The following is a 14,991-nucleotide window of genomic DNA, read 5'->3' as shown; positions in this document are numbered from 1 at the left end:
CCAGGTACTTTTAACGAATCCATGTGCTACAAAACTAAAGGGCATAGACAGATGGATTCATATTTCTCATTAAAAAAAGTCTCTGCCTGAGTGGATTTCAACTCCTGTTTCTTTTCTTTTTTTTTTTTTTTTGTGAGGAGATCAGCCCTGAGCTAACATCTGCCAATCCTCCTCTTTTCGCTGAGGAAGACTGGCCCTGGGCTAACATCCTTGCCCATCTTCCTCCGCTTCATATGGGATGCCTTACATGGGATGCCACCACAGCATGGCTTGACAAGCAGTGCATCTGTGCGCGCCCGGGATCCGAACCGGTGAACCTCGGGCCGCCGCAGCGGAGCGCGTGCACTTAACCACTTGCGCCACCAGGCCGGCCCCTCAACTCCTGTTTCTGACACCTGACTTCGACTGACCAAGACAAATACCTCCAAACCAGGAGGAGAAGAAGACAGCGTCTGTTGTAGACAGCTGTCCCAAGACTCCAGACCAGGCCTGTTATTCCCAACCTTCTATCTCCTCATTTAAACCTTTTTAATGCTTAAACCATGTACTCATTTTATAATTGCTCCATTTAAGGTTTTCAGAACACTATCATACTTAAAGAAAGTGTTTGGTCTGGAACAGACTGGTCTTGAACGCCAGGCATTTATTGAGTGGCTCCTAATTGAACTCAATGGTTATGCAGAACAAACCTCTGGCCTTGGCTACTGCCCAGATGGCTAGGATGCTGCACCCTGGGTTTCCCTTGGATGCAGGGAAGGACTGGCCTGAACTAACAACTGTTACCAATCTTCCTCTCTTTAAGGCCAGATGGGCTCTTTCAGTATTCCACTGGTATGGCCACCTAGCAGCTGTATTTGTTCCTTTCTTGGGGCTAGAAGACGTCATATCACATATAGAGGCCCTGACTAAATTTACTCAACAAGCCCTTAATGACAGTCAAGCAGGAATAGCCTTATTAAATACCAAAATATCTTTAATGAGAAAGGCTGCCCTTTAAAATAAAATGGCCTTAGATATTTTAACTGCATCCCAAGGCAGTACCTGTGCAATCGTTCAAACTGAATGCTGTGTTTTTATACCTGATGAATATTCAAACATGTCGTCTCAGCTAAAGCACATGAAAAAGTAGGTGAATGCCCTAAACGACCCTACACCTAGTCTTGATTTGTTTGGTTGGCTCCCTTTTGGTATTGGCTCCCTTTTGCAATCCCGATTGCAATTCCTATTTCTATTACTCCTTAGAATTCTTGTATAAGTATACTACTCTAATGAATTACTGTTTTCTTTACTCAGTGTTGTAAGACTGGCATGCAGGCTAGAGTAATGACTGCTCAGCGACTTGATGGTCTATCAATCTTACAATCCTGAACGAATTTCCTTTTCTGATTAAGACTATGCCGAAGAATTCACTTTTAAGCAAATCATTTCAAGTATTGCATTACCTGTTCTATAATTGTTATAAACGATGTAACTAGAGGAAGTCATGTAAAAGCACATGTACAATGTTTGTGTCATAATCTAAAAATAATTGAAAAATTACATAACCTATGAAACCCTTCCCTTGTTAATATATACCTCCATGCTTGTCCATGATATCTGGCTATTTCCCCTCAATGTGGATAACTGGGCAAACTGATGAAATAAAAGCCTAGCACCAAGGGACATGATGGACCCAGGGCAGGCAGCAATCACCCTGGCACCAAGGGACAACAGTTTGATCAGCAATGCTTTCTATCAAAAGATTATTGATCAAAAGGGGGAAACGACAAGAGATTTTCACATGTTGAGGTTTATGTGGTGTCTATTTGGATTTAAAACTGATTCAGCTTGAACTAAAAAATCTGACTTATGGCCTATCAAACATACGTTGTACATCTGATTAACCATTAAAGTAAAGAATGCACTCTCTTAAGATAAGAATGCATACTTCCCCTCCTATGCTCTATTGGTAAAGCCCGGATTAGTCGATTTCCTGACATCAGGGTCATGTTGACCTGCTAATTTGCAACTGAACACCTCTTTGAAACTTTGATGAATATGTATCCTAGGCATGTTTAATGTATATTCTTTATTCTAAAAAGATATAAGACTGCACAGAAAACCAAGCTTCTCCAGAACGCTTTCTAAGACCTTCCTGGGTTATGATCCTCACTCTGACTCAAGTAAAATGCACCTTATTTCTTTTATCCATATAATTGTTATTGGTTATTTTGTGTCAACAAAGGAAAGAAAAGAAGAAAAAAAGGAAGGAAAAAATAAAGGAGAAATATAGATGTAGATGGGAGCAGGGGGTAGTGAAATGTCGAAAAAAGAAAGTCATGCTAGATAGAGGTAAAAAGGAGGAAAAGACAAAGTATAAAAGAGAAAAGGGGAGAGAAGAAACTCACAGTGGAAGAGAAGGGAGAAAATGATAGGTTCTCTGGGTATAGCAAAAAGTTTATATTTGGATTAAAAGATCTAGTCTTGGTTGTATCGCTAACTACTAACTGGATACTATATCACTGGGCAATTACTTCACTCTAGGCTTCATGGATTCACCTTACCAGTAAAATATCTTTAGGGCCACCGTTAGCTAAAACATTGTCTAAACTGCCCATCTGTCCTAGGAATCTATCCTACAGAAATAATAGCTTGAATAAGTAAAGATATGTGTACAAGAATGTTGACTGCAGACTGTAATAGCAAAAAGACACACTGAAATTAAACAAGCTAATCAGAAGGGAGTGGTTGAAAACCCTACAGCCATGCAATGAGATACTAAGCAGCTGTTAAAAATAAGGAAACATATCAGTACAGTCTAACCAGGAAAGACGGCGATCTGTTAACTGAAAAAGTAACATGTATAAAATCATTAATCCTCTTTATGAACATATCAGTGTTTCTGAACATATATATGTGTGTGTATATGTATGAATGCATAGATATGTCTATATAAACTTAGAAAAAAGGAAGGACACATAGATACCTAATTATTAACATTGGTTACCTCTGAAGGACAAGATTAAACAGGCAGAAGGAAAGACTTTTAGTTTATATACATTTTTTTAAATTGTAGAATTATAAATGAATTTTACTATTTTATAGATTTTAACAATTTTTAAATAAAAGTTACCAAGGTACCTACCATTCACTACTGAAGAAAAAAATCTATTTTTCATGTGTTATAAATGGTAGGCACGCCCATTAGGCACTCACCTAACAATCTTACTTCACACTCTTCTCCAATTGCCACCCTCCAATCCAGTCAAACTGTCCCCCGAACATATTATATTCACTCCAACATCCATGACTTGGTTTGTGATGTTTTCTCCCACATCCAGAAAGATCTTATCTTCCCCTATCTTGAATTATCTTTATTATAATTATCCTTATTTATTATATAATAATTTTATATAATTATTATCCCTTAATTATCTTTAAGACCCAACCTAACTTTCATCACTTTATTAAAATGTTCTCTAAGGAAAAAAGGGAAACAGCTCCTGTTAATTTGAATGCCTATTATGTGCCAGACACTCTTATGATTACTAAAAGATACTATCACATGTACTTAACTTAATTTGGGGTAGAAGTCCTTAAATGTTTGAACAGAAAAAATTGAATTGAACTGATCTCATGAGTTAGATTATAGTATAACCTCAGATGAACAGGCTAAAAGTTACCTTCAACTCATTTTCTAACAATGATTCTATTTTTATACTGTAGCACCTTCTATAGGAAAATCTGAATTTACCAGAAAGATAAATTCATAGATATTCATATTTTAAACAGTCAAGTATACAATTTAAGAAGCAATTCCCAGGCCGGCCCCATGGCTTAGCGGTTAAGTGCAAGCGCTCCCCTGCTGGTGGCCCGGGTTCAGATGCCGGGCGTGTACCGATACAGTGCTTCTCCGGCCATGCTGAGGCCACGTCCCACATACAGCAACTAGAAGGATGTGCAACTATGACATACAACTATCTACTGGGGCTTTGGGGGAAAATAAATAAATAAAATTTTAAAAAAAAGAAGCAATTCCCCTCAGAGGAAAAAAAAATATTTATATATATATATATAAAAAATTACCTACCATTACCAAATGATTATTACTAAAATGAAGATTACTTTTAAGATGAAGAAAATAGAGTCAAACTAAAACATAACTCTTTAAAATCATGTTGATAACCAAACACAAAGGCCCTTAGTCTTTAATTTGTCAAAAAGTTGCTTCAAATTACTTAAAAACTGCTTTTAAAGGTTTTGTTAACTGCTTTTTTACAAACAGAATGCAAAATTATTCTAAAGCTGACACAAATCCAAAATTCAATATCCATAGATATACAAAATAAATATCTATAACATTCTGTTCTAGTAATATTCTTCATACAAAGATACTAATACTCACTCCACAATTCTCTTTCATTTTGTTTTGTTTTGTTTTGCAGTTTCACTGTGACAAGTCTATGTATGAGTTTCTTTTTATTTATCTTACTTTGGATTCACTAGGATTTTTCAATCCGTAGATTAGTGTCCTTTGCCAGTTCAAGAAAATTCATCGCCATTATCTCTTCAAATAATGCCTATGCACTACAAAACAGCCAGAAAACAATTAACAAAATGGTAATAAGTCCATACCTGTCAGTAATTACTTTAAATGTAAATGGACTAAATTCTACCATCAAAAGACACAGAGTGGCTGAATGGATTAAAAAACAACACCCATTTATATGCTGCCTACAAGACACTCATTTCAGATGGAAGGACACATACAGACTGAAAGCTAACGGATGGAAAGATATTCCATGTAGGGGCCGGCCCTGTGGCTTAGCGGTTGGGTGCGTGCGCTCTGCTACTGGCGGCCTGGGTTTGGATCCTAGGCACGCACCGACACACCACTTGTCTGGCCACGCTGAGGCGGCGTCCCACATACAACAACTAGAAGGATGTGCAACTATGACATACAACTATCTATTGGGGCTTTGGGGAGAAAAAGGGAAAAAAAAAAAAGGAGGAGGATTGGCAATGGACGTTAGCTCAAGGCTGGTCTTCCTCAGCAAAGAGAGGAGGATTGGCATGGATGTTAGCTCAGGGCTGATCTTCCTCACAAAAAAAAAAAAAACTTTATTAAAAAAAACAGATATTCCATGTAAATGGAAATCAAAATAGCTGGGGTAGGGGCCGGCCCGGTGGCGCAGGCGGTTGAGTGCGCGCGCTCCGCTGCGGCGGCCCGGGGTTCGCTGGTTCGGATCCCGGGCGCGCACCGACGCACTGCTTGGTAAGCCATGCTGTGGCGGCGTCCCATGTAAAGTGGAGGAAGATGGGCACGGATGTTAGCCCAGGGCCGTCTTCCTCAGCAAAAAAAGAGGAGGATTGGCGGATGTTAGCTCAGGGCTGATCTCCTCACAAAAAAAAAAAAAAAAAAAAAAAAATAGCTGGGGTACTATACTTATATCAGACAAAATAGACTCTAAGACAAAGACTGTAATAAGAGACAAAGAAGATCATTATATAATGAAAAAGGGATCAATCCAACAAGAAGATATAACATTTGTAAATATTTACACACTCAACACAGGAGCACCTAAATATATAAAGCAAATACTAACAGACCTAAAGGGAGAAATAGAGAGTAATACATTAATAGTAGGGAACTTTAATACCCCCTTTCATCAATAGATAGATCATTCAGACAGAAAACCAATAAGGAAACACTGGCCTTAAGTGACACGTTAGACCAGATGGACTTAACAGACATATACAGAACATTCCATCCAAGAGCAACAGAATACACATTCTTCTCAAGCACACATGAAACATTCTCCAGGACAGATCAGGTGTTGGGCCACAAAACAAGTCTTAATAAATTTAAGAAAATTGATAATGATGTACATCTGAAATTTACATAATGATATAAACCAATGTGACCTCAATAAAATAATTTTTAAAAAAAGAAGACTGAAATCATGTCAATCATCTTTTCCAACCACGATGGCATAAAACTAGAAATCAATTACAAGAAGAAAACTGAAAAATTCACAAATATGTGGAGATTAAACAAAATGCTACTGAACAACCAATGGGTCAAAGAAGAAATCGAAAGAGAAATCAAAAAGTATCTTGAGACAAATAAAAATGGAAATACAACATACCAAAACTTATGGAATACAGCAAAAGCAGTTCTAAGAGGGAATTTCATGGTAGTAAATGCCTACGTTAAGAAACAAGAAAGATCTCAAATAAACAACCTAACTTTACACCTCACAGAACTAGAAAAAAAAAGTACAAACTAAGCCCAAAGTTAGTAGAAGGAAAGAAATAACAATGATCAGAGTAGAAATAAATGAAATAGAGATTAAAAAGACAAGAAAAAAGCTCAGTGAAACCAACAGCTGATCTTTTGAAAAGATAAACAAAATGCCTATGCCCTATTTTCTCTCTCACCACTTCTCCATTAATTCCAATTACACATTCATTATACCTTATCTCACTATCCTCCATATATCTTAACTTCCTGCCAATTTTCCATCTTTTTTCTATAGTGTATTCTAAATAATTACTTCTAATCTAGTCTAGTTTCACTAATTCTCTTTTTAGTCATGTATAATCTGCTATCAAACCTATCTTCTGAATTTTTAATTTTAATTATTTCATTTTTCTTTTCTGTAAATTCTATTTTTTACGCCTGTAATGTCCTTTTTTGGGTTTCCTATACCCTTAAGATATTTCCAGGTTTGTCTTTTATTTCTTTAAACATAGTAAGCTTGCCTCAATCTCTGTTCAATAAATCCAGTTTTTGAAATCTTCAGAGATCACTTTTTACTATGCCTTCTTTCTCCTGGTTCTCAATTACAGTACCTTGTTTCTTTAATGCTCGGTTATCTTTGACTGCATGTCTTTGAAAACTTACTGGAAGAGTTCGCAAAGTCTAAAAGGTAGATGCTTTCCTCCAAAACAAAATTTGCATTTGCATCTGTTCGATGCTTAGGCTACTACCATTCTGGAACCAATTTAGATTCAATTCATGGTTTGAGGTTTCTTTGACCACCCAAGTGAAGAGAATTTTGGCAGCAATCCCACATGAGGGATAGCCTGTGGTTTATAAATTTTCAATGGAAGGTTTTTCTGTTTTTTTTAATTTTCTTTCTCTTTCTTCTCTCCTGTTCTGCTCAGTGCCAAGGCAACTCTCCCTGTAATCTCATGAAAGTGGGGAAAAGAGGATGTAGGGGAGGGGGGCAGTTTTACTTTGCATTCACCCTTACCCAAAGAGTTTACTCCTATAGGGTCCCAGCTTAATGTGGGGAGTGGGTATTAAACTTCTGATCTTGGGAGGACCAAGGCTTTAACTACTTTTCTCTTCATTCTAGGGGGCTATCAAAATTGAAGCTCACAGCTTCCTGATCAACAAATGCCTTCAAGGCAAAAGCAGCTTCAAATATTGATCTTAATTTTCTGGCCTTCACCTGCAATTCCTCTCTCTTGTTAGCTCCTCAATGCCTTTAGGATATACTGTTTATACTCTATTCACATACTCTAGTTGTCATCAGTAGGAGAACTGGTTCAAATAACTTGGCTTGCCATTACCAGAAACAGAAGTCCCACACAATTAATGCTCTTCAATTTGTTGAATGGAATTAATTTTTGAATGAATGACTTTCAAATTAAATAGATAGGTCAACCTCAAGTTCAATCACCTGATCTCTCTGAACATCAGTTTCATCACTCACAAAATAAATAGGTTGAACTAAATTATCTCTATGATTCTTTATTGTTCTAAAATACCAGGATCTATGTGTACATATACAATGTCATCTTTCAGCTTTTGGGTTATATCAGCACATTTAATAACTGTGCCAAATTATGTTTTATATTGCTTATTAACAGCTCTATTTATGGTAGTCAAATAGGCAAAGTTTTCTCATAGTTTTATAACAACTCCAAAATAACACTAAATGAGACTCACTTTCATTCCCAAGGATCCCTTCTCCATCTTCTCAAACCCAAGAGCCAAGACACAATCTGCCATACCTTGAAAGAAAATGTAATTATTTTGGAAAATTATATTTCCAGACATCCAACAAAATACCATTAAATACTTCAATTTAAATAAGTATGTCAATTCATATAAAATGGAAAAACATACTATAATCCTATAAAATTTTTAATAAGTAAAAAATTACAGGGAAAATTCTAAATTTTTTATTTATTTTTTTTCCCCAAAGCCCCAGTAGATAGTTGTATGTCATAGCTGCACATCCTTCTAGTTGCTGTATGTGGGACGCGGCCTCAGCATGGCTGGAGAAGTTGTGTGTCGGTGCACGCCCGGGATCCGAACCCAGGCCGCCAGCAGTGGAGCACGCACACTTAACCGCTAAGCCACGGGGCCGGCCCAGGGAAAATTCTTATATGCTTCTAGATAATAAGAAAAATCAAGAAAGTATTTAATTTTTCCTTTCTCAATGTTAATAAAATTTTTAATTAATGTAGAAATATGTTTCAGTGAAGAACAATTATAAATAGCTAACTTTGAATTTTAAAACATTAAATAAAATTTTTTTTAAAAAGTATCCTGATCAGGGCCGGCCCCATGGCTTAGCGGTTAAGTGCGTGCGCTCCGCTGCTGGCGGCCCGGGTTCGGATCCCGGGCGTGCACCAACGCACCGCTCCTCTGGCCATGCTGAGGCCGCGTCCCACATACAGCAACTAGAAGGATATGCAGCTATGACATACAACTATCTTCTGGGGCTTTGGGGGAAAAAGAAATAAAAAAATAAAAAATAAAAAAATAAAAGTATCCTGATCAAAATCTCAACAGAATTATTTTTGGATGATGTTAAAGTTCAACTGAACAGCAAAACAAGACAGAACTGCCAAAATTTTCTTTAAAAAAAAGGAAGAAAAATACAAGGTAAGGGGGTACAGGGGACATTAAAATTATCAAACAGTAAGACAGTATACAGCTCCAACAATTAAAACATCGAGTAGTGAAGCTATAATCAACAATCAATCAGTAGAACAGAATAGAGGGCCTAAGAAAAAACCCTAGAATATTTGGAAATATAGAATATAATATACACCCAAAAGAACTGAAAACATATGGACACCAAAAAAAATTGTACACAAATATTTATAGCAGCATTACTCATAACAGCCAAAAAATGGAAACAACCCAATGTCCATCAACTGATAAACAGATAAACAAAATGTGGTATATCCATACAATGGAATATTATTGGCCATAAAAAGGAATGAAGTACTGACACATGCTACAATATGGATGAATTGTGAAAACATGCTAAGTGAAAGAAACCAAAAAGGCCATATATTATACAATTCCATTTATATAATGTTCAGAATATGTAAATCCATAGATACAGAAAGTAGATCAGTGGTTGTCAGGGGCTGAGGGAAGAGAGAAATGGGGAGTGACTGCTAATGAGTACAGGGTTTCCTTTTGGGGTGATAAAAATGTTCTAAAATTAGATAATGGTGTTGGTTGCATAAGTCTGTTAATATACTAAAAAATGCTGAATTGTACACTTTAAAAGGGTAAATTTTATGGTATATAAATTTCAATTTCAATAAAGTTATTTTTTTAAAAAGAAATACATTATAAAGCAATCCCTCTGACGGTCGTGTGGAGAAATGATGAAAGGGGGGCAATAACCCCACATCTATTTAAGTGCACTAGACAAATAAGCATTCCTCACCACCCTGAATCAGCTGTCGGGCCACAAACAAAGCAGTAGAACCAGTAGAACAGTTATTGTTGACGTTGATTATAGGAATTCCAGTCAATCCCAAATTGTGATAGATAGCCCTCTGCCCACAGGTAGAGTCACCTGTATAGAAAAAAAAAAACAAAACAAACACAAAACATTTAATATATGCAACATCATACTACATTATGGTTTTTTCAGTATTATGCCTTTGCCTCGCACACAACATGGGCAGAACAATAAATACATTATTGACATCTTACTCAGAAACAGTTTTAGCATTAAGCATCATTTACTCTGCAAATATAAAATATTCTCAAAACACAGAATATACGTGCACTTTCTTTACATAATACAGAGGTAGGAAAGTAGAGAAATGGCCAAGGAATAGCAAACAATTCAGTCTGGCTAGGGCTTCATGATAAAGGAAGCAATATTTCATTCATACTGTCAGATATAAATCTTTATACCAATTGATTAAAAGGCCATGATTTTCTCTTCATATAAAGGTTCCACAACTTCAAAAAGTTTCAAAGATCCTGCGTGCCAGGGCATTCCAGAAAAATAGGGATCCAAGTTGAATACACATTTGACTCCCTTTCCCAAGTAACACAGCCACCAAGGCAGACATGCTGGAGTGGCATGCCGGGAACATCTGAAGGTACAGACTCTCCAGGAGTCTTCAGGGAAAACAGCAATGTTTAGACCTCCTTTTCAATAAATACATGGTGCATGTCTTCGACCTAGTAAATTTCCCTTCAAGAATTCTCTTGATATATGGAAATGTCAAGAAACTAATCACAATATGCACAAATATTCATCTACAGTAATGCTTACTATAGCCTTTTACAACATCTAGAAATTAGAAATAATTTATGAAGTCCAAGAACAGGATATCATTACTACTATTGAATAAACTGCAGTAAAATCCCCAAGACTAGAATATCATGCAATTAAAAATGCTGTAAAAAGACTGCGAACATTTTAAATATCCATTAAAAGGGAGTGGATTAAATAAATTATGATATTTCTATCACAAAAAAGACCAAGGAAACTCTATATGATACAATTTGAAATAGGCACCAAGAACTACTAAGTTAAAAAAAAGCAAGGTACAAAATAGTGTGCATGTTTCCACGGGTGTAAGAAAAGAAAGGGGAAGGGGAACTTACACACTCACACATACTTGTTCGTATATGCATAAATTATCTCTGGAAAGATACACTAGAAATTAGGGAAATTGGTTGTATAAGGAAAGGGAACCATGCGGCAGGAAACAGGAATAAGAGTAAGACTTTCCACTATATAACCGTCCACCTTTTACATTTTTGAACATGCAAATATTTAATCTATTCCAGAAAAAAAAGAACTTAATTGAAAAATGCTAATGCTGGTATAAAAGAAAACTTAATGACATGGGAAATATTGAATATAGTAAAATGAGAAAAGCAGGTTACCAAAAAGTATGTATACTAGGACCTTATTTTCTTTAAGAGAAAATTGTATGTGCATGAGTATTTGCACAAATTCACACTCACTAAAGGATATACACTAAAAAATTAATGGTAGTAATCTCTGGATAACAGGATTACAAGTGACTCATTTTTTTCTTGTGCTTTTCTGTGTTTCCTTTTTCTTTTTTTCACAATTAGTATATACTATTTTTCTAATCAGAAAAAAGTTTAACGAAAAAATTTTATTAGATACAAAAAAGTCAATAAATACAAATTTTAAGACAACAAAGAACAAAAATTTATCTTCTGAACCGTAATTATCTTTACATGGTAGAAACTATGGGTAATTTTTTCTTTTTTATAGATAAAAATGGTTTTTTAATTCATCTTGTTTTGGCAATACAATAATGGCAAACAAAAAAAATGTAAACTAGGCTGACACATAAGGGGAATCTAGGAATGATGAGAATAAGACTCTGAATCCTGAGTTTTGAGGGCTAAAATTTCACGAATGCCTCTGCATTGTTTATGGAGTTGCTGCTAGATTTGGGTGAATAATTTTCAGAATATACAGTTTACCACGTACCAAAAACGTAGCCAACACACGCCTGTTCCACTGCTGAATAAGGGATCTGTGCATCAGCTAAAGCCTTCTGGCCTATAAAAAAACAAGAGGATTATCCAATAGTGCTTTCAGTATTTGCTTTAAGTGAGAAGAATTAAGCTTAGAGTTTTCCCAGAGTAAATCTATTTCTATATAGTCTATGATCAATTCAAATGACCAATCTTTCATCAAATCATCTCGGATCTCTCCTTTCAGAAGTAATCATTTCTTCCTCTAAGCTACTGAACCACTTTTTCACACCTCCTTTTTGATACTTAATGTTTTTGTCCCAATTGTACACTAAACTATAAATATATTAAATCCCAAGAGTCTTAAAGTTCCTTAATGGCAAGGTCCTTGTCTTATTCATCTCTGTAGCTCTACCACCCATCTACAGGGCAAAATTGGATAGAATGTCATTATTGGTGGGGGGAATACTCATGTGGTCATCTTACAAAGCCAGGATCTAGAGATGATCCTGTCTAAGGAACAAGAAACGGAGCTTTAAGGATGCTATCCAAAGTTGCAGAAATGACCAGTGGAGGAACTGAGAAAAATTATGAAAATAAATTGGGACGAGGAGAGTGGAGGTTGGAGAGAAAGTGTGAGCTAAATCTTCATCTACCACAGTGAAAAGCAAACAGATGTCTAAAACTGATAAATCAAAAACTGGAATAAGAGTGGTGGAATAAACATTTAGATATATGGAGATAACCACCAGAAGAACTCAAGCCAAAACAGTTAAAAGAAGTCCCCCTTGGGGAAAAGCCTTGGGAATTTAAGCCATTCTGTGTTTTGTTTTGTTTTACCATATGAATGTATTATTCTGAAATTTTTCTAACTTAAGAAGATATACAATTGATTATGGGATTGGTTTAGTCAGATCAGTTATTTTTTCCTGCTTAGCATATGAGAAAAAAAAATGTTTTACTTATAATAATGTTAGTGACATTATGTTAAGAGCATTCTCATCCTGCTAGTGAGACTCTAATAACGTAAACAGTCTGAAAAATAATTTGGCAAGAGTCTTAAAAATGTTCACATTCACTGTTCCAATCAGTCTTCTTCTATGCTCTGTCCTCAAAAATAACTAGAGATGAGAACAAGTATTTATTTAGCAAGATGTTCACTATAATTCTTCTAAAATATTAAAAAGTTGCAAACCTAATGTCCAACAAAAATTATGGCATAAATATATACTTCACAAAAGTTAAATTCTTTTTCAAACAATTTTAAGTGACAGGAGAAATGCTCATGATAAAGTAAGTTTTAAAAATCAGGATACAAAAACTACATATAGAATATGATCCCATATAGCCATAGGAAAAAATACTAAAATAGAATATATCAAGATGTTAATAGTGGCTAGGCCTGGGTCACAAAATTTTGTTTTTATTATTATATAATTCTGTATTCCAATAGAACACATGCATCGCTGTGTTCAGTGGGAAATCAGTGGGAAAGAATGAGTTACAAAAAAAGGTTCAGCCTGTGCTCTGTCCCTGCTCTAAATGCCAACAGCATGTTATACTTTGCATGGTCTACTCGCCTTCTATGTAAACTTGCCTTATGTTCCCTTCTAGATAATAAGAGCCTAGAGATCTGTATAGCACACCCCTTTGAATCCTTCCCAGTGCCCAGGATGCACTGACCAATATTTGTTGAACATTTTCTCCCAACATCAGGTTTTCTGTGTATACTCTCAGATTTAAATAATTATTAAATAAAAATGTTAAAGGGATGGGAAAACAAAGGAAGCACAGAAGTTAACTATCTGAAACAGTCTCAGAAAGTTATATGGCATTGCTATATCACTCAAATGAGTGTCACTTGCATTTAGGTACAAAGGGATCCCCAACCTTTCTCTGAAGGAAAGGAGGATGGAGGAACGTGTAAAGAGTAGAAGTCTTTAAAGAATGGAAGTGACAGGACACAATTCTGCTGTGTCTCTGAAGAATGCCTACAGAACATGGACCCACACCTGTGGACCCTTCTCTCTCTGAATTCCAGCTCACTAGGAGTCACTGAAGTCCTTTGCTTAACAGTACTAACACTCACTAGAATAAACAATAACAAACTGCATGCCTCATTTAGTCACACACTACCCTTTCTATCATTTAACCCACTGACAGAAAAAGAATTCTCTATCTTGGTTCAGTGAAGTGAAGACAGGAAAACCACCACAGACGTATTTAATACATTTTGAATGTGATTATCCCTTTTCTAGGAAAGGAAGACACTAATTTTGTCATAGTCCCTAAGGTAAACACACACTAGAATCAAGTTATCTCTTAATGACTCTACCTTTCTCTCCCAGAGAACTCTGCCATCTCAACAAACAGTTGGATGACACGTAAAATCACAGGCCACCGTCTGCTCTGGCTATCTAGCTAAGAATGCCCAAGGTCTTTTCCCTTTCTCCTTTCTAGTGAGCCACTAAGGCAACTGTCTGTATGGGTTCTTCGCCCTTGACCAAGCTTCCTTTCATGGTTGCAAGGCTGCTCCACAATCAAGACAGACCACACAATAAACTCAACTGTTCAAAGATCTAAATGTTCTGTATTACCTGCTTCTTTTGCCAAGTCAGGATAGTCTCTTGAATTCTCATATCCAGGCTTCATGAACTAAAAATACAGAAGGAGATAACAAATAGAAACAAGTATAGTAGGATTTTCTCACAATACAGCATCACAGAAAGTCATTCGTCTATTCATTTAAATAAAAACATACTGAGCACCTATCATGTTCCTGGACTCTGATAGTAAATAAAATACTACAGTCCTTGCCCTCAGGGAGCTGCCAGTCTAACAGAAAACAGGCAATTACACTATAGTGTCATAAGCACAGAATAATTTGGGAGACACAACTATCCAGCCTTGAAGGGAGGACTAGAAAGGCTTCCCAGATGAAATGACATTTAAATTAAGTCTTTAAGGATGAGTAGGAGTTAGCCAAGAGAAAGAAAAGGAAATTCTGGAACAAAGGCCTAGAAGTGAGACACTATAGCTCAATCCAAGTACTGCAAACAATTTTATATTGCAGAGGCTGAAGCACAAGATGGGAAGTGTCAAGTGACAGGGACAGTAAAGTAACTTAGGATCAAATGATGATAACACATATTGGGCACTTACTGTTTCATGCATTGTGCTAAGCACTTCACATGTATTCACTCAATCCTCATAATCACCCTAAGAGGTAGGTTTTATTATTATCATCATTTTACAATAAGAAAACTAGG

At 36.1% G+C, this 14,991-nt stretch overlaps 1 protein-coding gene across 1 annotated transcript in view; it reads right to left on the bottom strand.

The window, feature by feature from the left end:
- Positions 1 to 14,991, bottom strand: part of SCP2 (sterol carrier protein 2) — a 126,845-nt gene that overhangs the window by 103,739 nt on the left and 8,115 nt on the right. Inside the window, exons 2-5 of the mRNA XM_058552445.1 lie at positions 14,320 to 14,377; positions 11,736 to 11,807; positions 9,687 to 9,818; positions 7,940 to 8,004 (exon numbers count right to left, since the gene is read on the bottom strand). Coding sequence (XP_058408428.1) covers positions 7,940 to 8,004; positions 9,687 to 9,818; positions 11,736 to 11,807; positions 14,320 to 14,377 — 327 coding nt within the window. The remainder of the gene's footprint in view (positions 1 to 7,939; positions 8,005 to 9,686; positions 9,819 to 11,735; positions 11,808 to 14,319; positions 14,378 to 14,991) is intronic.

This window comes from Diceros bicornis, chromosome 13 (genome assembly GCF_020826845.1).
Source record: "Diceros bicornis minor isolate mBicDic1 chromosome 13, mDicBic1.mat.cur, whole genome shotgun sequence".
Lineage (NCBI taxonomy): Eukaryota > Metazoa > Chordata > Mammalia > Perissodactyla > Rhinocerotidae > Diceros > Diceros bicornis.
This window is presented reverse-complemented; position numbering and strand designations above follow the sequence as displayed.